The sequence below is a fragment of the Anolis sagrei genome, chromosome 1 (assembly GCF_037176765.1).
Source record: "Anolis sagrei isolate rAnoSag1 chromosome 1, rAnoSag1.mat, whole genome shotgun sequence".
Classification (NCBI taxonomy): Eukaryota; Metazoa; Chordata; class Lepidosauria; order Squamata; family Dactyloidae; genus Anolis; species Anolis sagrei.
The window spans coordinates 165,044,576-165,071,848 of NC_090021.1; the positions used below are offsets into that span (position 1 = coordinate 165,044,576).

At 43.3% G+C, this 27,273-nt stretch overlaps 1 protein-coding gene across 1 annotated transcript; it reads left to right on the forward strand.

The window, feature by feature from the left end:
• The first annotated feature begins 16,832 nt into the window (after positions 1-16,832).
• On the forward strand, positions 16,833-21,107 carry FZD7 (frizzled class receptor 7). The gene has a single exon (XM_060783152.2). The coding sequence runs from the start codon at positions 17,327-17,329 to the stop codon at positions 19,061-19,063; it is 1,737 nt and encodes a 578-aa protein (XP_060639135.2). The 5' UTR covers positions 16,833-17,326; the 3' UTR covers positions 19,064-21,107.
• Positions 21,108-27,273: the final 6,166 nt, after the last annotated feature.

The window sequence follows — 27,273 nt, forward strand, 5'->3', positions numbered from 1 at the left end:
GATAATATGGCAGTGCAGAAGGGGCCTGTATTGTGACACTTGTGTTAACTTCAACAGCTTGGTCCTGTTACAGCTGCGTGACCTTTATACAAGTTGGGTTCCTTGTAGTGCAGTGTTTCTCAACCTGGGGGTCGGGATCTCTGATGGGGTCACAAGGGGGTTTTAGAGGGGTCACCAAAGACCATCAGAAAACCTTTTTGAAGCCCCCGGTGATGCAGTGTGTTAAAGCGCTGAGCTGCTGAGCTTGTTGACTGAAAGGTCACAGGTTCGAATCCTGTAGCAACGTGAGCTTCCACTGTCAGCCCCAGCTTCTGCCAATCTAACAGTTCAAAAACATGCAAATGTGAGTAGATCAATAGGTACCACTCCATGCAGTCATGCCAGCCACATGACCTTGGAGGTGTCTACGGATAACACCAGCTCTTTGGCTTAGAAATGAAGACGAGCACCAAACCCCAGAGTCGGACACGACTGGACTTCATGTCAGGGGAAAACCTTTACCTTTACCTAGGAACCCTTTTGGCACAGAAGGCTGGAGATCTCTACACCTGTCCTTCTCTTTGTTTTTGGAAACAGACGGCAAACCCTCCCACCAAAAGCCCTCCTCCTTCTCTCTAGATGTAGGTGAACTAACACTCTAAAACCCAAGATTAATGGGCACCAAATCCTTCCAATATTTTCTGTTGGTTATGGGGTTGTGTGGGAAGTTTGGCGCAAATCTATTGTTGGTGGGGTTCAGAATGCTCTTTGATTATAGGTGAACTATAAATCCCAAATGTCAAGCTCTATTTGGGAGTGTTCACATTTGGGCATATTGAGTATTTGTGCCAAGTTTAGTGCAGATCCATCATTGTTTGAGTCCACAGTGCTCTCTGGATGTAGGTGAACTACAACTCCAAAACTCAAGGTCAATGCCCACCAAACCCTTCCAATATTTTCTGTTGGTCATGGGAGTTCTGTGTGCCAAGTTTGGCCCATCATTGGTGGAGTTCAGAATGCTCTTTGATTGTAGGTTAACTATAAATTCCAGCAACTACAACTCCCAAATGACAAAATCAATCCTGCCTCCAACCCCACCAGTATTCAAATTTGGGCGTATCGGGTATTTATGCCAAATTTGGTCCAGGGAATGAAAATACATCCTGCATATCAGATATTTACATTACGATTCATAACAGTAGCAAAGTTATGGTTATGAAGTAGCAACAAAAATAATTTTCCGGTTGGAGAACACCACAACATGAGGACCTGTATTAAGGGGTTGCGGCATTAGGAAGATTGAGAAACACTGAACTAGAGGAACTTTTTCCCTTTGTTTAAGGCAGCAAAAAAATCAGTGCTGATGATTCAAATTAAATCAGTCTTCCTTTATTTCATGGAATTCTGATGCTGAAAATACAGATCTGTCTGCCGGGTACTGGAGACAGATCCGTATCATGACTTTTTGAGCTGTAGGCCCCAACTTAAACTTAATATTCCAACAGTGAGTGCCTGTTCCACTCACACACCCAATGCTGCAATCTTAGTAGATTTCCCCACCAGCCAGCAGTCACTTTTAGTAATTCACAGTGCAGCCAGTGTATACATCTCTTTATTGGGTCGAATTGCACCCCTCAAAGCAGCTATTGCTTTCCTTTTGTCTCCCGTGTCCCCTTCGTATGCTTTTTGTCAATCAACGGATCACATTTGGGGTTTGCAAAGGGGGCAGAGAAACCGACCTTTGGTATCTCTCAGCCTATGAAGTATCACCGCTGCCTCTCATGTTCGAATTCAAACAATGAGCCGTGTTTGCTCCTTGCTTAAAGTGCAATAACACGGTGATCTCAAACATTAGAGCCATGTGTTATATCTTTAAGAGAAGGAAACTGATACGCAGGTCCTTACCCTCACACATCTGAAAGGGCCTAGGTGACATCAAGAGAGAGGCAAAACACAATCTGCTTTGTACTTTCCGGTGCCACTCCGTACGAAGGACAAATGTTGGCCGTGGAAAGATACCGGGGCTGAGGTTTAGCTCAGTGTAAACCAATTTCACCCAGATTCCAGATAAATCTAGGGAGGAAGGGTTTCAACTTAAGTGCCACTATAAGCAGCGATAATCACCAAGTATAGCAATGGCCTCCAGGTCTCCTTTTATAGAGCAGGAGCCTAGATTTTGAAAAGAAAAGGTCTTTGTTATTTTAAAAGGCACTGATGACTGGAAATCCTAAAAGAGATAAGCTTCCCCCACAACTCTTAATGGAGGACTCGGGGAAAAGTAACTGCTAGGGCATTTTTTTCCTTTTCTGTGGAAGAAATTTAATAAAGGGCCACCAAGGATTTTGAGATTTTAAATACGAATAACAATAGTTAGCATTTTCTAATACTTCAAGTCCTTGAGGAACTTGTGCCTTCTCCAGATGTTGGAGGAGGCACAAGTCTGTATTAGGACAGTGAATGTTAATAGTTTCTTGGTAGTTTCTTGAAGTCCGATATTTATTTATCGTGTCAGGGGCAACCAGACAATTGTATTACATTTCTAACAGAACAAAAACAAACAAAAAGACACAAAACAAAATTTGCATGCTTGGTAGTTGATTAAATGTCCTTTGACCAGTATCTGGCCACTTGGAGTGCTTCTGGTGTTGCCGCAAGGAGGTCCTCCATTGTGCATGTGGCAGGGCTCAGGTTGTATTGCAGCAGGTGGTCAGTGGTTTGCTCTTCTCCACACTCACATGTCGTGGATTCCACTTTGTAGCCCCATTTCTCAAGGTTGGCTCTGCATCTCATGGTGCCAGAGCGCAGTCTGTTCAGCGCCTTCCAAGTCACCCAGTTTTCTGTGTGCCCAGGGGGGAGTCTCTCATTTGGTACCAGCCATTGGTTGGGGTTCTGGGTTTGAGCCTGCCACTTTTGGACTCTCGCTTGCTGAGGTGATCCAGCAAGTGTTTCTGTAGATCTTAGAAAACTATTTCTTGATTTAAGTCGTTGACATGCTAGCTGATACCCAAACAAGGGATGAGCTGGAGATGCCACAGCCTTGGTCCTTTCACTATTGGCTGCTACTTCCCAGCGGATGTCAGGTGGTGCAATGCTGGCTAAACAGTGTAGTTTCTCCAGTGGTGTAGGGCGCTGACACCCAGTGATAATGCGGCATGTCTCATTAAGAGCCACATCTAATGTTTTAGCGTGGTGAGATGTGTTCCACACTGGGCATGCATACTCAGCAGCAGAGTAGCATACCGCAAGGGCAGATTCTTCACTGTGTTTGGTTGTGATCCCCAGGTTGTGCCAGTCAGCTTTCGTATGATATTGTTTCTAGCACCCTCTTTTTGCTTGATGTTCAGGCAGTGCTTCTTGTAGGTCAGAGCACGGTCCAGGGTGACTCCCAGGTATTTGGGTGTGCTGCAATCCTCTAGTGGGATTTCTTCCCAGGTGATCCTCAGAGCTCGGGATGCTTGTCTGTTCTTAAGGTGAAAGGCACATGTCTGTGTTTTAGATGGATTAGGGATCAGTTGGTTTTCCCTGTAGTAGGCAGTTAGAGCACCTAGAGCTTCAGAGAGCTTCTGTTCTACCATCTCAAAGCTCCCTGCTTGAGCAGTAATGGCACGATCATCAGCATAGATGAAACTCTCTGTCCCTTCTGGCAGTGGCTGGTCATTTGTATAGATGTTGAACATGGATTATATAGGATTATATAGTCCCACACGAAGCCCTTGGTGACACAGCGGGTTATATTATTAGTAATATTATTAGTAATATTACATGTAATATTGCTAATAATATTACAATATAATGGTGTAGTACAATATAGTAATATATAATACTGATATTGTACTATGCTAATAATTGTATATATTGTATGTATATATATCTTGTAAGCCGCTCTGAGTCCCCTTTGGGGTGAGAAGGGCGGCATATAAATGTTGTAAATAAATAAATAAATGCGCTGAGCTGCTGAACTTGCTTACCGAAAGGTCACAGGTTCGAATCCGGGAAGCAGCGTGAGTTCCCGCTGTTAGCCCCAGCTTCTACCAACCTAGCAGTTCAAAAACATGCAAATGTGAGTAGATTAATAGGTACCGCTTCTGCAGGAAAGTAACGGTGCTCCATGTGGCCATGCTGGCCACATGACTTTGGAGGTGTCTACGGACAACACCGGCTCTCCGGCTAAAAATGGAGATGAGCACCAACCCGCAGAGTCAGACTCTACTAGACTTAATGTCAGGTGACAACCTTTACCTTTACTAGCTCCACAATCAAACCATGACTATGGCCCCTTCTACACTTCCATATAATCCAGATTATCAAAATGGATAATCCATATTATCTGTCTTGAACTGGATTATATGAGTCTACACTGCCATATAATCCAGTTCAAAGGAGATAATCTGGATTTTATATAGCAGTGCACAAGGGCCTTATGATAACTCTCATTCACATTGTATTGGACTGATAGTTCCCCAGCACTTTAGTTAAAGCTTTCTAAGTTCCCAGTTCTCTAGCAATTTGACCTAAAAACTGAGAAAGAAAATGGGGGTACTGCACTTCTTTCAAGGGGAAAGTTCCTGAAGACTCACACGAAGGGAGAGGAAGACTGATTTGCAGGAAATTTTAGGCAGAGGAAAATATTCTGGGGCAAAACAAAAGAAAAAAATGAAGTTAGCAAGTGAATCAATGAATGAAGGAGACTGGAAGGGATGCTTAGGATTTATTCAAAGTACTGTAGTTCAGAAGCCAAAAAGAAAAATATATTTAGCCCAGGAAAAAGCCAGCTCCAAGTTAAAAATCACAAGGCAGAGTCCTCATTAGAGAGGAGCAGAACAAAGCAAAAAAAAAATAGGAGCAAAAATTAATCAGAGCTGTGCTGGAGTCTCTGGAAGGCGCAGCACTAGAAAGCCAAACCCGCTGTAAAATTGTTGGAAGGGGAAAAATGAATCTGAAAACACAGCTCCCTTCTCTTTGTCTTCTCTTCAGGAAAGAGACGTGTTTCAGCACTCAGAAGGCACCAGGGGAAACGACTTGTGTGTGGAAAAGAGTGCGAGCATCGAAAAAGATGAGGAAATCCAAGTGAACCCAGCCAAGGAGAACATACAAAGGCAAACCAAGGCCCCAAGGCCCCAGGACAAGAAACAACAACAGATTTTGCTCATAAAAAAGAAAAGAAATTCAAAAATGTAAAACTCAATGAGAAAAGCAGAGGAAAGGAGAGCTTCTTTCTCAAAGTTACTTCTTTCAACTCTAATTCATCACCCCTATTTTTTATTTTTTGCTCCTGCCCTTTAAAATCTGGTTGTATATAGGTAGACAGCAACTTAGTGGGGAAATGGTTTTCACCCTGTTTTCATTATAGCCCCCAAACAGCATCCCTTTTGACTTGGGTCACATTTTGAGCAGGAGAGATGTCTCATCATACAGTGAAGGTGGTCTTAGGGAACTAAATGCGATCCTAATGTATCGCCTGGTGGATAAAAATATCAATTAAAAGTGTCCGGCTCTGTAATTTTTCCATTCTGATCCATGTTTTTCAATTCTGATCCATGATCATGAGGGTTCCATACTCCAGGTTTTTTTTTAAAACAATTAGCAGATTATATAAATTTGCATGTTATAAAAGTCAATCACATGTAAAACTGTCATGCACATTGCTGATCCATTTGATGAATGAAGTATGACAATCATAATGACATTTTGCCATGGATAGATGATCCTGGTGGTATTCTCCATGGATTGCTGGAATTTTTTTCCAGGAAGAAATGTAAATGAAAGTAAAGGCAAACAACAGAAATTGCAGGAGGAAACAGGGTCTGATTTCACTTAGAGGTACAGATTTTATTTTAACTAGAAAACTATCTGCTTTAACCTTGCTTGCCATTTTTGAATATTCTTTGCTATACATATGTTAATGTGATTACCTACCTTATCATCATCATCCAATAAAAGTTTCTTAGGTCCCTTCTACACTGCCAAATAAAATACGGATTATCTGCTTTGAGCTGGATTATATGGCAGTGTAGACTCATATAAAATAAAATACGGATTATCTGCTTTGAGCTGGATTATATGGCAGTGTAGACTCATATTTATTTATTTATTTACTATATTTGTATACCGCCCCTCTCAGCCCGGAGGCGACTCAAGGTGGTTTACAGTTGGCAGTCAATGCCCCACAAATAAAATACAATCAAAAACATTACATCTATATATATAAATCTGTTAGGTTGGTTCAACGGGACAGCAAAACTCCACAACCCCCCAACGAAACTGCACCAAAATTGCCATGCCCATAACACAACCCACAAGGTACAAACGTATCTACTCAAATTGAAAAACAACACAACAACACACTCACAAAACGGCAAAACAACAAAACTCAAAAAAAACCCAAACGAAACTTAACCAAAATTCCCATGCCCATAACACAACCAACAAGGTACAAACGCATCTACTCAAATTGAAAAACAACACAACAACACACTCACAAAACGGCAAAACAACAAAACTCAAAAAAACCCCAAACTAAACTTAACCAAAATTCCCATGCCCATAACACAACCAACAAGGTACAAACATATCTACTCAAAATGAAAAACAACACAACAACACACTCACAAAACGGCAAAACAACAAAACTCAAAAAACCCCCAACAAAACTGCACCAAAATTCCCATGCCCATAACACAACCCACAAGGTACAAACATATCTACGCAAAATGAAAAACAACACAACAACACACTCACAAAACAGCAAAACAACAAAACTCAAAAAAACCCAACGAAACTTAACCAAAATTCCCATGCCCATAACACAACCCACAAGGTACAAACATATCTACTCAAAATGACAAACAACACAACAACACACTCACAAAACGGCAAAACAACAAAACTCAAAAAAACCCCAATGAAACTTAACCAAAATTCCCATGCCTATAACACAACCCACAAGGTACAAACATATCTACTCAAAATGGAAAACAACACAACACACTCACAAAACGGCAAAACAACAAAACTCAAAAAAACCCCAACGAAACTTAACCAAAATTCCCATGCCCATAACACATGCAACCCCACGCTCCATCACTCCCCCCGCCGCCGCACACACACACGCAACCCCACGCTCCTTCACTCCCCCTGCCACCGCACACACACGCGCAACCCCACTCTCCATCACTCCCCCCGCCGCCGCACACACACACGCAACCCCACGCTCCATCACTCCCCCTGCCGCCGCACACACACGCGCAACCCCACTCTCCATCACTCCCCCCGCCGCCGCACACACACACGCAACCCCACGCTCCATCACTCCCCCTGCCGCCGCACACACACGCGCAACCCCACTCTCCATCACTCCCCCCGCCGCCGCACACACACACACACAACCCCACGCTCCATCACTCCCCCGCCGCCACACACACACAACCCCACTCCCCCCGCCGCCGCACACACACACGCAACCCCACGCTCCATCACTCCCCTGCCCCAATCTTACCTCCTTTTACTTCACGCCACCTCCAAACCCCACCCCGCCCCTTCCCACCCTGTCAAAATCCAGGAAAGACAGGAAGGAAGGAAGGAAAGAAGGAAGAAAGAGAAAGGGAGGTAAAGAAAAAGGGGGAAGGAAGGAAAGTTAGAGAAAGAAGGAAGAAGAAAAGGAAATAAAAGGAAAGATGGAAGGAAAGAAAAGAGAGACAGCAGAAGAGAAAGAAAAAGGGGGAAGGAAGGAAAGAGGTAGAGAAGGAAGAAATGAGAGACAGAGGGAGGGAAAGAAAAAGGGGGAAGGAAGGGAGAAGGAAAGAAAAAAGGGAATGAAGGAAGGAAAGAGGGAGTGAAGGAAGGGCGAAGATGTAGAGAAAGAGGGAGGGAAGGAAAGAAGGAAAGAGAGAAGGAAGAAAAGAGACCAGAAGAGAAAGAAAAAGGGGGAAGGAAGGAAGGAGAGAAGGAAAGAAAAAAGGGAATGAAGGAAGGAAAGAGGGAGTGAAGGAAGGGGGAAGATGTAGAGAAAGAGGGAGGGAAGGAAAGAAGGAAAGAGAGAAGGAAGAAAAGAGACCAGAAGAGAAAGAAAAAGGGGGAAGGAAGGAAAGAGATAGAGAAGGAAGAGGAGAAGGAAAGATGGGAGGGAAGGAAGGAAGGAAGGAGGGAGGGAAAGAAGGAGAGAAAGAGGGAAGATTGGCCACAGCAACACGTGGCGGGTAAAGGTTGTTATTTCTATTATTATTATGATGCTATTGTTCCTGTGAGACCCTTTTAGGGGGAATGGGAGAGGTGTCAGGTCCCAGAGGCAATGCATTGCATTATTGTTATTGTTATGATGGTGGTGAAATAAAAGGAAATAAAAAGTGAAAGAAGGAAGCAAACAGGGAGGGAAGAAAGGCAAAGGAAGAAAGGGGGAGGGAATGAAGGAAAGAGAGAAGGATGAAACCAAGTAGTGAAAGAAGGAAAGAAAGAAAGAGGTAGAGAAGGAAGAAAGGAGAGAAAGGGGGAGGAAAAGGGGGTAGGAATAGGTAGGGACCTCTCTTTCATAATAGTCCAGATCTCAACCTCAACTTTGATAAGTTTTACTATAGGCCACAGCAACGCGTGGCAGGGCACAGCTAGTATAATATAAACCATATAAAAACAATAAAACAATCAAAAACCATAAAGTACAAGTCCTCAGCGTCTCATCATTAAAATCATTTTCCGTCGCATCGTCCAATCGTTCCATGATTAATCAGTTATACTGCGTCTGCAAATGCCTGCTCAAACAGCCAGGTTTTAACTCTCTTTCGAAATGTTAGGAGGGAGTGGGCCGATCTAATATCCCTAGGGAGGGCGTTCCATAGCAGGGGGGGCATCGCTGAGAAGGCCCTGTCTCTCGTTCCTGCCAATCGGATCTACAAAGAAGGCGGGACTGAGAGCAGGGCCTCCTCAGACTATCTTAAGCGCCTAGATCAGGGGTCCTCAAACTAAGGCCCGGGGCCGGATGTGGCCCTCCAAGGTCAATTACCCGGCCCTCGCTCAGGGTCAACCTAAGTCTGAAACGACTTGAAAGCACATAACAACAACAACAATCCTATCTCATCAGCCAAAAGCAGGCCCACATTTCCCATTGAAATACTAATAAGTTTTTATTTGTTAACATTGTTCCTAATTTTAATTATTGTATTGTTTTAAAGTGTTTTTATGCTACAAATAAGATATGTGCAACGTGCATCGGAATTCATTCTTCTTCTTTTTTTCAAATTATAATCCGGCCCTCCAACAGTTTGAGGGACTGTGACCTGGCCCTCTGTTTAAAAGGTTTGTGGACCCCTGACCTAGATGGTTCATAGGGAGAGATGCGTTCGGACAGGTAAACTGGGCCAGAACCATTTAGGGCTTTAAAGGCTAAAGGCATATAATCCAGTTCATATCAGATTATGTGGATCATCTGCTTTGATAATCTGGATTATATGACAGTGTAGAGGGGGCCAAGCAGGCATAGCAGTTAAACTGCCAGCTATAGAAGATCCTGCTGACTGGGCAGTTCAAGCCCAGATCAGGGTGAGCTCCTGCCATCAGCCCAGCTTCTGCTTACCTAGCAGTTTGAAAACAACAATGTAAGTAGATAAATAGGTACCGTTTTGGGGTTGGTAAAAAACGCCCTAAAAAACATGCCGGTAAAAATCCGACCAGGATGGCAGGCTCCTTGGCGTGGAAAATGAAAACAACAGTACCTCTTCATAGTCGAGTTGAGCACAGCCAGATGCTGGAGATGAAAAGAGGAAAGCCTTGCCTCTGTTTATGTGCTGTCTGTCTCTGTCAATTGAATAACGGCATTGAATGTTTGCCATATATGTACCTGTAATCTGCTCTGATTGCCCTCAGGGAGATAGAGCGGAATATAAATAAAGTATATTATTATACATCCTCCGTTTCCATTCCTATTTGCTCAGTAACAGCTTGTGATGCCCATGAATTTGCTTTCAATTTTTGTCCAAATTTTGAAGGAGCTATCCAAGGAAATGGTTTGACACTTCAAAGCTCAAAATACTACCAGGAAAGGATTCAATGCCCCTTCTAACATGGAGCACCATTGCTCTCAGTCCACAAATCATATATATAATTTATCATCTTATTTATTTATTTATTTATTTATTTATTTATTTATTTATTTACAGTATTTCTATTCTGCTCTTCTCACCCTGCAGGGGACTCAAGGTGGATTACAATGTACATATACATGGCAAACATTCAATGCACACAACATATATAGACAGACACAGAGGCAATTTAACATTCCAACTTTTCATGGGGGTATTCTGGCCACCAGGGGAGCTGTTGGCCACCAGGGGACCACCCATTTGTGACACTGATAAAGTACTTCCTCATTCTTTGCAGGCTTGCTGGAGATTTTTATGGCATCGTAAATTAGTTAAATTAGCTTTCCCACATAAGTGGTACCTAAATTTCCTACTTGACAGATGCAACTGTCTTTCGGGCTGCAAAGGTCAACAGCAAGCTACACACATTGGTCGAACACAGACTCCAACCTGGGCTAGCTTCAAACTCATAACCTTTTGGTCAGTAGTGATATTATTGCAGGTGACTCCCAGCAAGCTGCGCCACAGTCCCAGTGCAATGCTCTATTCAACTGATGAAATGAGTGCAATCCACAACATTGTTTGTTTTTGAAACACTTAGTTACACTTTTTCCTATAATAGAATAACATAGCTCACCTGCCAGTCTACCCCCATAAAAATTGAAAAATATTATTTTGGACAAGCATGTACATTTTTTTAAGGAAACGCCAGTCTGCTGCAGCCTGTTTCTCTCCCTTAACACCATTTTCTTTCACTTCTCCATGACATCAATCATTTTTTTTACCCTATTGATTTGTCTCCCTGCTAAAGGTTACACTCCAGAAAATCATAGATTGGCAGGAGTTATATTGGGCATTAGGATTATTGTCACTCCTTACAAATGAAGGATTTTCCATATAGTCAAGGATGTCAATCATGATTATTAAAAATACCAAGATGGAAGGTGAGAAAAAGTATGTCATTGATTTAAATGGTAGGTCAATGACCCAACTCAGATAGCTGAAACTAGGGGAGAAACAAGTCATAGCACAAATTAAATGCAAAAAAAATCTAGAAAGTGAAAATGAACAAGAATCCCTAGTAAATTCTTTCCCAGGTAATACCTAATATGAAGGCCATCTCAAGTTTCAGGAATTCAGGTTAGTTCTACCATATGGCCACCTTATTCACCTATCCAACATCCATAGTTTCACTTTCCAATGTTCCCAAAAGTATTCTCTCTCCCCAGAAGTTTTTGTAGGTTTCTCTAGGATCTCAACTGAGATTCTATTGTATGTTTCCAGACCAAGTATAGCACGTGTGCTATTATTCACGGTTTCATGTATCCACTGGGGCAGGGTCTTAGAATATATTCCATGCGGATACATAGTTCAAGTTGTATTTTTTCTCATATTAGACTCAGTCCAGTCTCCCTTCCTTTCTTGCTCTTTCTCCATCTCTCCCTCCACGAGGCCAAACATACCAGGAATAAAAACCACACCACTAACCAGGCATGTAGCCAGGGAGGGGGGGGGGCTTGAGGGGCTTCTATCCCCCCCCCCCCGAAATTCTCATGGTGGTCCGCGAGAAGGCCATACTGGTACATTATTTAAACTGTTATGTTTATTCATATCATGATCTGATCACCATGCTCAATATATCCCATATGCATGGGGGTATTGGGGTAATGATACAAAAGGTTTGCTAGGGTAGACCCTCTTTCACTCAGACTCCCCCCCCCCCCCCGAATCAAACTCAGCTTCCCCTGAATGAAAATCCTGGCTACGGGCCTGCAACTAACCCAAAGTTCCTCAAAGTGGACAAGAGCATGAGGCCCGGAGGCTGCTTCCCTGAAGCCCTAAAGCCCTAGACTGACATTAGCTGTTAACTCAAAACACTGTTCTTATGTCAAAGTTAAATCCAGGGTGAGCGATGGTTCTGAAATCAAAATGCTCTTAAGTTGGGACACTCTTAAGTAGAGGTTCCACTCTACTTTGCCCCTAATTACAATGGAATATGTTTACATCCTGCTTCACTAGAAAACAAATTTCTTTATCCATTCCTTACAGGGCAAGATGTCACCACACACAAGTTTCATGTGCTGCCAAAGCTGTGTTTTCCTGCTGTTTCTTAAAACCTAAATGCTATGGATGAAGGGAGACAATATGTGTGATTGTATAGAAATTGTGTAGACGCGCCCTTGAAATGTCTCTTTGGAAATGTTCAAACAGAACCAATCATCCCATAAAAATTCAAAAGAGGAACCAGCAGGTCACAAACATGATAGAAAGGTTGTTAAAGAGGAAGTGTGACTGTGGAAAGTGAAGGATAGGAAACAGTGAAAGTTAACACGTAAGGTGACAATGTGAGTTCCCTCATCTAAGGCCTGATTCTCTCTTCTCTGGTCTGCAAGTCTCAGGGTGAAAATGTTGCCTTGAAAATATGCTTTAAAATAAACTATGTGATGTTGCCCCACCAGTAACAGAAGTGACTTTGGAAAACTAGTGTAGATTCTCCCAGATCCCTTTGACTCCCTTCCTTCCTCTCTTCCCCCTCTGAGGCCCCTTCTACACTGCCATGTAATCCATATTATCAAATCAGATAATCCACATTATCTTCTGCAAACTGGATTACTTTATTTTGCCTTATTGTAACTTCCTGGGCTTGCTTTATGTATACTGATTTGTTGGAAACTGCCTTGAGTCGCCAATTGGCTGAGAAAGATGGTATGCAAATACAGTAAATAAATAAATAAATAATAATAATAATAATAATTATTATTATTATTAGAAACACAACAAGGAGTCCACAGCAGACACTCTGCTGGCTGTTGAATTGGATCACACGTTGGACACTTCCCAAGTGTCTAGGACTGTGTGATGTATCGGCGAATAATGGGTGCAGATCCCAGTAAGGTGGCCTTTTGCAGCTGGCAGATGGTCATTTTGTCAGCGCCGATTGTGTTTAAGTGCAGGCCAAGGTCTTTAGGCACTGCACCCAGTGTGCCAATCACCACTGGGACCATCTTGACTGGCTTGTGCCAGAGTCTTTGTAGTTCGATCTTTAAATCCTCATATCGTGTCAGCTTATTATTATTATTATTATTATTACTATTACTATTATTATTATTTATGAGTCTACACTGCCATATAATTAAGTTCAAATCAGATCATCTTGATTTTATATGGCAGTGTGGAAGGGACCTCAGAAGGTTTAAATGGTTGAGTTGGGATCCGAACCCCAATCTCCAGACCAATGCTCAGACCACTAAAAGGTGAAATTATGATGGAAGCCATCATGTCTTCACAAAACATGGAGGCTGCCTTCTTCAGGCTATTTACTCCTGACTGGAGCCTCCAGTGGTGCAATGGGTTAAACCCTTGTGCTGGGAGGCCTGCTGACCAAAAGGTCGGCGGTTCGAATCCAGGGAGCAGGGTAAGTTCCCATCTGTCAGATCCAACTTCTCATGCAGGGGCATGAGAGAAGCCTCCCACAGGAAAGTAAAACATCCGGGCAACCTCTAGGCAACAACCTAGCAGACAGCCAATTCTCTCACACCAGAAACGACTTGCAGATTCTCAAGTTGCTCCTGGCACAAATAAAACCCCTCTCCATTACTATTGTCTCATTGAGGACCCAGAAACTAAACCAAATCTGCAAACACTATTCCAGATATAAACTAAAGCTAATATGGCAAGGGGAAGGAGCTTTAAGCGCTTTGTATAGCTGAATTTCGGTAAAATAACATTTCTGAAAGATAAGATGTCGAAGGAAGGAGTGAGTGTCTGCACTTCTGTGAGATTACCATTTTTTTTAAAAAAGGAGCTGCTCAAGGTTAAATTTGTTTATCTGTTTGACATCAAGAGGGCAGCTGCGCACCATGGATCAATTGATTTGCAGAGAAATAATTGTTCTCCCAGACAAAATCCAATATATAGTGTACGCATTTTTTTAAAAAAAAACTGCTTCAAGCCTCACTCAGTTCACCCTTCAGCATAGCCTTCCTTTTTATTAATTCTGAACATTTTTCCTGCCCTTCCTTCTTTCTATATATTCAAATCACATCCTATTCCCCCTGCCCCCCAACAGTCCAATCTATAATACATTTCCTGGCCCTGGTAGGGGAGGAGAAAGGAGAGGAGCTTCATGCATGCATTTAACTAATGATAATTTTAACAAACAGTATTTTGGACCACCCTGAGGGTAGATCCTGATCTTATAGGATGTTATTGTGCAAAGGATGGAGCAATGGGAGTTTGTTGTAAATAATAATAAAATAATAATAGGTTTGATTTATATCCCGCCCTCTCTCGCAGAAGGGACTCAGGGTGGCTTACAGCAAGTAACTGTTAAAACAATATCCAAAATATACTACATAGGTCAAATTAACATAGCTTAAAATAGAACTATTGCAATGACTGAAAACATATAAGAACAGAACATAACATAACAGCAACAACAAAAATAGCTGCTCTTGCTGGAATAAAAACATTACAAATATTAATATTTTACATATTATATATATATATATATATATATATATATATATATATGTGGGAGCCCCCGGTGGCGCAGTGGGTTAAACCCCTGTGCCGGCAGGACTGAAGACCGGCAGGTTGCAGGTTCGAATCCGGGGAGAGGCGGATGAGCTCCCTCTATCAGCTCCAGCTCCTCATGCGGGGACATGAGAGAAGCCTCCCACAAGGATGATAAAACATCAAAAATCATCTGGCGTCCCCTGGGCAACGTCCTTGCAGACAGCCAATTCTCTCACAACAGGATGCTCCTGCTCCTGACATGACAATATATATATTGTGTGTGTGTGTAAAATACTAGGTTATATATAATATATATTTATATAATATTTATATAGGATATATATGTAAAATGTTAGGTACATAGGATATATATATATATATATATATATATATGCACACACACACACACATATAATGTAATGTTATATATAGAATATATATATTTATATAATATTTATATAGGATATATATGTAAAATATTAGGTAGGTAAAGGTAAAGATTTTCCCCTGACATGAAGTCCAGTCGTGTCCGACTCTGGGGTGTGGTGCTCATCTCCATTTCTAAGTCGAAGAGCCGGCGTTGTCTGTAGACACCTCCAAAGTCATGCGGACAGTATGACTGCATGGAGCACCGTTACCTTCCCACCGGAGCGGTACCTATAGATCTACTCACATTTGCATGTTTTCGAACTGTTAGGTTGACAGAAGCTGGGGCTAACAGTGGAAGCTCACACTGCTACCCGGATTCGAACCTGCTTTAACCCACTGTGCCACCGGGGCTCTTTAAAATATTAGGTAGGATTTATATATATATATATATATATATATATATATATATATATAATATTTCTATAGAATAGATATGTAAAATATTACATAGGATATATATATATATATATATATATATATAATATGTGTATATATATATATAATATTTATATAGGATATATTTGTAAAATATTACATAGGATATATATATATATATATAGGAGATTTATATAGAATATATATATAATATTAGGTAGGATATATATATAATATTTATATAGGATATATATGTAAAATATTATGTAAGATATATATATGTATTTATATAATATTTATATAGGATGTATATGTAAAATATTACATAGGATATATATATCATATGTATATGTATAACATTTCTATAGGATATATATGTAAAATATTAGGTAGGATATATATAGTATATATATATATGTATTTTTCTAGGAGATTTATATAGGATATATATGTAAAATATTAGGTAGGATAAATATATATATAAATATATATATATAATATTTCTATAGGATAGATATGTAAAATATTACATAGGATATATATATAATATGTATATATATAATATTTATATAGAATATATATATATAATATTAGGTAGGGCATATATAGAATATATATATAATATTTCTATAGGATAGATATGTAAAATATTACATAGGAGATATATATATATATAGGAGATTTCTATAGGATATATATATATAATATTATGTAGGATATATATAAATATAATATTTCTATAGGATATATATGTAAATATTATGTAGGATATATATATCATATGTATTTATATAATATTTCTATAGGATGTATATGTAAAATATTACGTAGGATATATATATATATATATCATATGTATGTATTTATATAACATTTCTATAGCATATATATGTAAAATATCAGGTAGGATATATATATAGAGAGAGAGAGAGAGAGAGAGATTTATATAGGATATATGTATATATTAGGTAGGATATATATAGTATATATAGTATATATGTATATCTATAATATTAATATAGTATCTATATGTAAAATATTAGGATATATATATATGTAATATTTATATAGTATCTATATGTAAAATATTAGGTACATAGGATATATATATCTCTCTCTGTGTGAAGAAGGAAGACCAACGGGCTCCCCTTCCTCCTCTTGTTCTGCGTTGCTTCCCTCCATCTCCATTCAGCCAACCCTGGGCGAAAAAGTTTCTTTCAACTTTTCCAGCGATGGAATCCTCCTAAGGCAGGCCCCGCCCACATTCCTCCCCGCCCCTCCCCTCCTTTGATCGCCCTGCCCAATCCGGAGCCGAGTTGTGGAGACAACAGAGCGCGCCATTGGCCGGAGCAAGGGTTCGGAGACGCCGCCCCCTTCTCGGTCTTGTGAATGGAGAAGGGGAGAAAGGGGCGGGGCTAGAGAGAACGCTCAGCCATATAGGAGCCTTTTTTTCCCTCGCAGAGAGAGAGAGAGAGAGAGAGAGAAGGAGGAGGAGGAGGGAGGTCTCAGGGCGCATTCCTTCTCTGGATCTGGATCCCTGCGGAGGGGCCGAGGGAGCGATCGCCAGGCGGAGGGAGACTCCCAAGCGGCTTCCCTTGGAGCCTTTGCATTCAAAAGCGAGGAGAAGCTGCCGAGAAGTCCCGGAGGAGGAGGAGGAAGGGCGCTCTTGGGAGTGCGGGGCTTCTCCACGCGAGGAAACTTTTGGAGGTGGGTCTTCCAAGGGTGCCGAGAAGGAGAGACCGAGGGGAGACCTGCTTTGGCTTTGGAGAGGCGCCCTGGTGCTTCTCCCTCCTGGCGGGAGTCCAAACAGGCAGCGATCCGGTTTGGCTTCTTCTGGAAGGCTCCTCCTGCTGCTGAGTGGGCGATGCCTTCGGGGCCCTGAGTGGGAGAAGCAGCAGCACCATCCTCTGACAATCCTCCGGCATCCTCCTCCTCTTTGGCCTCTTCCCCATCCCCCAATGCTCAGGGCAGCAGCCATGGGCCTGTGGGGTCTGCTGGCCTTAGCTTGGCTGATGCCCCATGCCAGCCGTGGGCAGCCTTCTTCTTCTTCTTCGCAGGGCGAGAAGGGCATCTCGGTGCCGGACCACGGCTTCTGCCAGCCCATCTCCATCCCCTTGTGCACCGACATTGCCTACAACCAGACCATCCTGCCCAACCTGCTGGGCCACACCAGCCAGGAGGATGCCGGCCTGGAGGTGCACCAGTTCTACCCGCTGGTCAAGGTGCAGTGCTCCCCGGAGCTGCGCTTCTTCCTCTGCTCCATGTACGCCCCGGTCTGCACCGTCCTGGAGCAAGCCATCCCGCCCTGCCGCTCCCTCTGCGAGAGGGCCCGCCACGGCTGCGAGGCCCTCATGAACAAGTTTGGCTTCCAGTGGCCCGAGCGCCTGCGCTGTGAGAACTTCCCCGTCCACGGCGCTGGGGAGATCTGCGTGGGACAGAACACCTCCGACACCTCATCCTCCGGGGGAGGAGGGCGTGGAGCAGGCGTCGCCCCGGGGAGCCCTGCCACCGCCTCGTACCCCACAGAACACTTACCCGGACCCCCTGTTCACCCACTGCCTCCCACCACCGGTCACGCCACCTTCACCTTCTCCTGTCCCCGGCAGCTCAAGGTGCCCCCGTACCTGGGCTACCGCTTCCTAGGTGAGCGGGATTGTGGCGCCCCATGCGATCCTGACCTGCCCAACGGAGGACTCATGTACTTCAAGCAGGCCGAGGTCCGCTTTGCCCGCCTGCTCGTGGGCATCTGGTCGGTGCTTTGCTGCGCTTCCACGCTCTTCACCGTCTTGACTTACTTGGTGGACATGCGGCGCTTCAGCTACCCCGAACGGCCCATCATCTTCCTCTCTGGCTGCTACTTCATGGTGGCTGTGGCCTATGTGGCTGGCTTCCTGCTAGAGGACCGTGTGGTGTGCGTGGAGCGCTTCTCGGAGGATGGCTTCCGGACAGTGGTGCAGGGCACCAAGAAGGAGGGCTGCACCATCCTCTTCATGATCCTCTACTTCTTTGGCATGGCCAGCTCCATCTGGTGGGTCATCCTCTCACTCACCTGGTTCCTGGCGGCAGGCATGAAGTGGGGCCACGAGGCCATTGAGGCCAACTCCCAGTACTTCCACTTGGCCGCCTGGGCTGTGCCAGCCATCAAGACCATCACCATCCTGGCCATGGGGCAGGTGGATGGAGACGTCCTCAGCGGGGTGTGCTATGTGGGCCTCTACAGCGTGGACGCCCTGCGGGGCTTCGTCCTGGCCCCACTCTTCGTCTACCTCTTCATTGGCACCTCCTTCCTGCTGGCCGGCTTTGTCTCCCTCTTCCGCATCCGGACCATCATGAAGCACGACGGCACCAAGACTGAGAAGCTGGAGAAGCTGATGGTGCGTATCGGGGTCTTCAGCGTCCTCTACACCGTGCCGGCCACCATCGTGCTGGCCTGCTACTTCTACGAGCAGGCCTTCCAGGACACCTGGGAGAAGACCTGGCTCCTGCAGAACTGCAAGAGCTACGCCATCACTTGCCCTGCCGCCAACTTCGCCCCCATGAGCCCTGACTTCACAGTCTTCCTCATCAAGTATCTCATGACCATGATTGTGGGCATCACCACCGGCTTCTGGATTTGGACTGGCAAGACCCTCCAGTCTTGGCGGCGCTTCTACCACAGACTCAGCACTGGGAGCAAAGGGGAGACGGCAGTATGAGACCTAGACTTGTACTCCTATAGTTTGCCGGTCCTTTCCCACACGGCTGCTCTTCCTTCTTGTGGCGAAGGCATTGCCTGAAGGAAAGAGGGAGGGTGGCTGTGATGTGTGTGTGTTTGCGTACGTGCAAAGGGGTCCGTTGTTCCTTCATACTCTGCCTTTTCCTCTTTCCAAGGGATGGTTGGATTTCTACGTGCGGCAAACATTCCAACTTGGTCTCTCTTTCTCTTCAAATGTTTACCTTGCTAGCCAAGTTGGAGAGTGCAGAATAAGTGTCCTTCTTAAGACTTTGCTCTTCAGAACAGGTCTGTTTCTGATCCTGTGAGAATGTCTTTACTTTCCTCTACTTGTTCCCCCCACCCTGCACCCCAACCCCTTTTAGAAAAGAAAAAGAAGAAAGACAAATAACTGAAAATGCGATTCAAAGAGAAATGTGGGAATTATGCCAACGGGAAAGGAGAGGGAGGGAGAAGTGAAGGTTTACAAACAAAACAGAAATTAAGTCACATTTCTGTCTCTGGGATGGCAAACTGGACTTCCAGTAACTCATCCTCTCAAAATATAGACCCAAGAGGTGCATTGCCTCCCTCCCAGCCCTTTGTACAAGGGACAGAAATGGAGCAGCTGCTCCGAAAATTTCCCCATCAGTAGCTATCCTGGTTGGGAGGATTCTGGATATTATAGGGGAGTGGGTGGTAGTCACATATGGATGACAATTTCCAGAACCCAAAGGCAGAGATGCTCTGAAAACTCTAGTTAAAATAATTATAATTACTGTTTTGGATGGCATCTCCAACTGGTGGCCATTGGATTCTGGCGGTTTTCATCTAGTAATGATAACCTTTTTCCCAAGCTCTAGGACAATCATGGAATAGATGAGAGACCAAAACAATCCAAAGCCACTTGTAGGATTGCAGGGAGCAACTGTGGCCAAGGTCTTCATTGGAAAGTTAGCTGGGTGGGCAAAGATGGTATGAAAAGGTGACCCAAGAGGGGAGCTTTTAATCCAGATCTGGCAGAGCTCCACTCAACTTGCATCCATGGTGTGTCAGGGACCTTCCACACAGCTATATAACCCAGAATACTTAGGCAATCCCTCGTTGTTTGAGTAGGATTGTCTTCCAAGTACTGGTGGTGGGTCCGTAGGTGACTGTGAAGCCCTATTCTTGATCTGCATGTTCTCCTGCAGTGAGGGCATTGGTTTCCAGGTGGAAGGTGGTCCCGGTCAGGGTTGGTTTGATGTGCCTTCCTCTTGGCACGTTTCTCTCTTTCGGCCTCCATTTGTGCCTCTTCAAATTCTACAGCACTGCTGGTCACAGCTGACCTCCAGCTGGAGCGCTCAAGGGCCAGGGCTTCCTAGTTATATCAAGGCAGATAGTCCACAATATCTGCTTTGAACTGAGTTATCTGAATCCACACTGCTATGTACTCTAGTTAAGTGTGGATTTTATACAGCTGTGTGGAAGGGGCCTCAGAGGCTTATAGCTGAGGGGTTGTTTCCTCACAAGGAAGGATGTGTCTTGTGTTGTAACCAGGCACTGCTTGTGGACGTTAGAGTTGTGACCAACTCTTTAGGGGCCGAACATTGCTCCCCAGGGTTGCATAGGATGGTTTTGCTCACTATTTGCTACCTGAGATAGATGCTACCCCAGCCTTGAGTCCAATTTCTTTAGTTTGAAGCCATTTTTTTGGACGACGTTGGCTCCTCCAGCAGGAACAGGATGCACGCTGAGCAATTTCTTTGTAGAAGGCAGCAGCTCTCATTTGAACCTCCTGGAAAGTTTGCCACTACAAATTAATACATGGCTCTTTCCTTTTAATTTCACGCTGTCATAAATATGCTCAGTCTCTTTAGAGCCGGAGCACTCGCAGCCAAAATCCTATCTTATGTCTGCTCTGAAGTTGAACCCATTGACTCCAATAAGTGTATAGGATTGCACCCTTACCGTACATTTTTGCATTGGGGCTTCAACTTCCCGAGTCAACAGGCATTGGCTCAAGCTGTGTTGGTGGGGAATTTCCTCCATTCATTTTACTTCTGTAGGAATCCTCCTTTCTGCAAAAAGGGCTTTGGGGAGGGGACGGGGGTGTGGGGCCAAGGAGGACTGCTCTGAAAAAGAAGTGACATGTTGATTTTGGAGAGAATGCTTTTTACTCTCCTCTCTTTTGTCCAAGGGGACAAAAGAGAAACAAAAGTGTGTTTCTCCAGGCAGGGCAGAAGCATGGGATCGGTTTTCCTTTATGGGGGAACCGTAACAAAGCATTGGTTGAGGTTCAGCTAGGTTGCGGCTAGCCTGCATTGGCTCTGCATTCCTTTTAGGAAAATGGAGGGAAAGGGAAACAAGTTTCGCTAAGGTCTCTTGTTTAAGTCTGAAGAAATCTGAGATACTCCCCTCCTCCTTTTCCTCCTCTCGCTCTCTTTCTCCCTCTTATTTGTACTGCAGTTTTAATTCAGAACACCTGAGAAAACAGCCAGGACTGAAATATGTAAAGCAGGCATACACCATCTCTCTTCCCCCCACCAAGGGCCCTTCCACACAGCCCTTTAGCCTGGGATATCAAGGCAGAAAATCCCACATTATCTGAGTGCGGACTCAGATAAGCCAGTTCTAAGCAGAGATTGTGGGATTTTCTGCCGTGATATTCTGGGATCACTATCCCTCCCTCCCAAGAAAGACATCTATGAGTCCTTTTGGAGATTGTATTAAGGGAAGGGGTGGAAACTTGACTAATTTCCCCTCCACGTCTGTAGGGCTCCAGATCTAGATTGTTTGCAGTTCGGCTTTTAAAATTCCATGGAAAATGAATGGATTGCCAAAGTGCTTCCACACAGCCCTATAACCCAGAATATCAAGGCAGAAAATCCCACAATGTCTGCTTTGAACTGGGTTATCTGAGTCCACACTGCTATATATATTCCAGTTCAAAGCAGATAATGTGGCATTTTATTTAGTTCTGTGGAAGGGGCCTAAGATTAATCTGGGTTAGGAAACAAGAAAACAGTTCTAGCCTTGTTTGCTCAAAGGAAGTGCTGTTGTGGTCAATGAAAGTTTATCCTGTAGGAAATGTGTGTCAGGTTGCAATTTTCACTTTGGCTGTTTCTACACTACCATATAAAATCCAAATGATCTGCTTTGAACTGGATTATATGGCAGTGTAGATTCATATTATATTATTCATATTATTAAAAAAGATAATGTGGGTTATCTTTTTTAATAATCTGGATTACATGGTAGTGTAGAAGGTGCCTCTGCGTGCTTGACGCAATCAAGTGCAAAGTTGAGTATCTGCAAAACTGATATATGTTGTCAAAGGCTTTCATTGCCAGGATCACTGGATTGCTGTGAGTTTTCCTGGCTGTACAACCATGTTTCTGGAACATGGCCATCCAGCCTGGAAAACTCACAGTAACCCAAAATTTACATACTTGAAATAAATTCTGCTCAGGGATAGTTTGGAATTAGCATATATAGGATTTGCTCTTGTGCCCCATGGAAATCAGTGGAGTGACATTAGTTGTAATTTCAGCAGCATAAGCCCATGCTCCTCTTACACTGTTGTATATCCCAGGATGTGATCCCAGATTATCTGATTATCCCAGATTATCTGGCAGTGGAGACATAGCCCTCTTCTACACTGCCCTGCAGTGTAAATTATCAAATCAGGTAATCTACATTATCTACTTTGATTGGATGAGTCTACACTACCATATAATCCAGTTCAAAGCAGATAATCTGGATTGTATATGGCAGTGTAGAATGGTGATGATAATAATAATAATAATAACAACAACAACAACAACAACAACAATTTTATATGTATCCCACCACCATCTTCCAGAAGGAGCCCCCGGTGGCGCAATGGGTTAAACCGCTGAGCTGCTAAACTTGTTGACCGAAAGGTCACAGGTTCTAATCTGGGGAGCAGCGTGAGCTTTCGCTGTCAGCCCCAGCTTCTGCCAACCTAGCAGTTCAAAAACATGCAAATGTGAGTAGATCAATAGGTACTGCTCCGGCGGGAAGGTAACGGCGCTCCATGCAGTCATGCCAGCCACATGACCTTGGAGGTGTCTACGGACAACGCTGGTTCTTCGGCTTAGAAATGGAGATGAGCACCACACCCCAGAGTCGGACACAACTGGACTTAATGTCAGGGGAAAACCGTTACCTACCATCTCCCAGAAAGGACTCGGGGCGGCTTACAGAACAGCACATAATAGCACCATAAAATACAAATAAATTACAGAAAGGGCCTCATATAATCCAATTCAAAGCAGATAACTTGGGACAGTGTAGAAGCAGCACCAGGTCCACAATTTAACACATCCTGGATTCTCACAGTGGTGTGCAGTGGAGATGTGTCTGTGTGTATCTCTTCAGAAAAAAAGACTTACTCCTGAACAATCGTAAGATTGCAATCTTTAGAAGTAGTAGGTCCAAGCTAACTGCTTTGCCTCAGCCCTAAAATATGCACTTCTTTAAAACATCCAACGGCAGCAATGTATTCCATCTTTCACTTCCATGGCCGTTTTATTAAATATACTTCTAAAATGAAACCAAGCAAAATGTTCCACATCAGCATAGATAAAATCTTCCTTGGCGAGGGGCCCCCAGTCAAAGAAATGCAGCTTCACTTCCAAAGGGTTTCGTATTTCTTCTTGAAATATGAAGCAATTCCATTTCCCTTCCTCTTAACATTGCTTTAACTGCGTTTTTTTTTTTACTCTTAAAAAATATCTGTGAATGTAAAAGGTTTGGCTTATTTTTGCCCTAAAGACGAATTGGAGAGTTGTAATGAGTCTTGGTTTTGTTCTCCTTACCTTCTCTTCCTCCCAAGACTGTAATGATTTCCCTTTTCTTCTGTTTTTTAATGAATGAAGATGAAGTTTCTTTTTAAAACAAGACACTGAGCAGCTTTGGTAAGGGAGAAAGAGAAGCCATTTGATGGGAATGGTGTGCGTGTACCATTTTTGGGGATCGAACAGAGAGCGAGAGAGAAGCTCTCCATTCATTCTGCAGTGCATAAGATCTACTTGCTGAGGTCTTCATTTGTTTGGGAGCCTTTTCAAGTGCGTGCACAACAAGGCAAGCTGAAAGTGCAGTGTGTATATTTTGTAAATCTGACATTTTTGTAAGAAAATATATATGTATTTATGTTTTTACTTACTTTTTGGTTTTGCTTTTGGAAAGTCTGTGTAAGACTCATCTCTTTATGTACAGAACACAAAAAATAAATGGATTTTTAATACAACGGGGTTTTTTTTTTCCAAAAGAAGCATATTAATTTTTTTTTTTCCAATACCGTTTTGTTAAATCACCGAGTTCCTTAAACATTTGTTAATTCTAGGTGGCCTCAAGCAAACTGTTCTCTTTGAAGATTTGCAACTGTTCAGCTGAATGAAACTTCTGAATCAATACGCATAGGGCTGCACTCTGAAATAAGGCAAACACAGTGGGTCTGCTTTCTACACTGTCCTTATATCCCAGGATCTGATCCCAGGTTATCTGCTTTGAAATGGATTATATGAGTCTCCACTGTGATAAATAATTTGGGATCAGATCCTGGGATAAAGGGCAGTATAGACCTAGCCTGAGTGTCTACTCAAAAGGAAGCCCAGATTAATTCAAGAGGGCATTACTTTGGAGATTTTAAAAATTTATTTATCGTGTCAGGAGAAACCAGACATTTCTATTACATTTTTAACACAACAAACAAACAGACAGACAAAACACAAAGTTTGCAAGCTTGGTAGTTGATTAAATGTCCTTTGACCAGTATCTGGCCACTTGGAGTGCCTCTGGTGTTGCCGCAAGGAGATCCTTTGGAGATAGTATTGTTAGAATTGCCTTTCCTGTGGACTGGGAATGATGGGCATTGAAGTCACCAAACTAGCTTGGTATGTAGCAGTTACTGGTTGCTACCAGACAGGCCTTATATCCCAGGTTCTGATCCCAGGTTTTCTGCTTTAAACTGGATTATATGAGTCTGCACTGCCAGATGATCTGGGATAAACAGAAAACTTGGGATCAGATCCTGGGATATAGGGCCTGTCTGGAAGGGCCCTCATACAAAGTAGGTCTAGTTGAAACCAGTAGATCCTTCCAGTTAAATATACATAGGATTGCATGGTGGCCTCTCTATTGAGGTCCGTATTTAGATCTGCATTAGACCAAAGGATGTTATAGACCCCTTCTACACTGCCATATAATCCAGATTATCAAAGCGGATTTAATAAACCTTTCCCAAGTTTTTATGCTAGAACCAATTAAGAAATGACATTTATAACCCAGGAACAAAAACTGTGTTACATAGTGTTATTCAGGAGCCCCTGGTTAAACCGCTGAGCTGCTGAACTTGCTAATTGAAAGGTTGCAAGTTCGAATCCGGGGAACAGCGTGAGCTCCCGCAGTTAGCCCCAGCTTCTGCCAACCTAGCAGTTTGAAAACATGTAAATGCGAGTAGATCAATAGGTACCGCTTTGGCGGGAAGGCAACAGCGCTCCATGCAGTCATGCTGGCCACATTACCTTGGAGGTATCTTTGTTTTGAAGATGGAGATGAGCACCAACCCCAAGAGTCGGACATGACTGGACATAACGTCAGGGGAAAATCTTTACCTTTTCCTATAGTGTTATTTGTTTTGCAGTCCTAATGAGGTCAGTAGGACATTGCAGGCAGTGAATTCTGTTTTCTGTGTCTGTTATATTTTTAACCAGTGAACCCAAAGCATGGGTTTCACCACCATCCCCAACTTCAGCTACACAACAGCCCTGTGAAGCAGATCTGGCATAGAGAGAGAACAACTGGTCCAAGATTACACACAGGTTGGTGGCTCGGCAGGAACTACAACTGGGACGTCCCAAGTTTCTCACTGCTATATAATATCTAAACATGACTAGGCCCACTGTAGATAATGGATGGATACAGACTTAGCTATACCTATCAGCTGGGCATAGAGGATCATCATGACTGATTTCAATAAGGCCCCTTCCACACAATTGTATAAAATCCACATTGAGTTGGATCATGTGGCAGTGTGGACCCAGATATTCCAGTTCAAAGCAGATATTGTGAATTAAGGTAAAGGTAAAGGTAGTCCCCTGACATTAAGTCCAGTCATGTCTGACTCTGGGGTGTGGTGCTCATCTCCATTTCTAAGCCGAAGAGCCAGCGTTGTCCGTAGACACCTCCAAGGTCATGTGGCTGGCATGACTGCATGGAGCGCCGTTACTGCCTTGATATTCTGGGTTATATTACTGTGTGGAAGGCTCCTAAGTGTTGACCAAGCATGACCATTTTTGTATCCAGCCCAATGAACTGAAGCACATTCGTTTATCTCCACAGCAGAAAGCATATATGGTGATGATGAGCACACAGGATTTTCACAGAACAGCCACAGGCCCTTCCACACAGCCATATAACCCAGAATATCAAGGCAGATCATCTACAATATCTGCTTTGAACTGGGTTATCTGAGTCAACGTTGCCATATAATCTATTTATTTTTTGCAGTTTTTATATACTGCCTTTCTCACTCCTGGGGGGACTCAAATCTAGTACAATATGGATCTTATACAGCTGTGTGGAAGGGGCCTGCATCCTTTAAAATGCACCCATCCTATACAACCCATGTGACAACATACTTGGCTTTATTAGCTCAAACAACTGATCCCCAAGCCCTAGTACATATTAATTTTCCAGTTCTCCAAGTTCCCATGCCTTCAGAGATGTGGAACAAGCTTATTAGAAGAGAGCCTTTACAGAGCAATATTCACTCCAGACACACTCGCCTAATGCCAGCTCTTACTGTCTTTCTAAAGTAGGCAAAAATCCTTCTTCAGATTTTCCAGGCTTCTAAATTTATACCAAACTTTCATTGGAATTATGATTTTCTACCTTGGCACTTTAGCTTCCTCGATTCTACTTTAAGTTTTACTTCTGGCAATATAAATATTATCTGATACATCCTAATAGAGAGCGTGTGGTATAGTGGTTTAAGCACTGGGCTTTGATTCTGGAGACTAAAGTTCAAACCTACGCTCAGCCGGGGAAACCTCCCTTGGGTGAGTCACACTTTCTCAGCCTCAGATGAAGTCACAATTCATGCCAAGAATACCTTCTGATGAACACATTGTGCCAAGAACACTCTATGATGGGTTCACCTTAACTCAGAAATAACATGAGCACACCCCAACACCACAACAGTAGCTC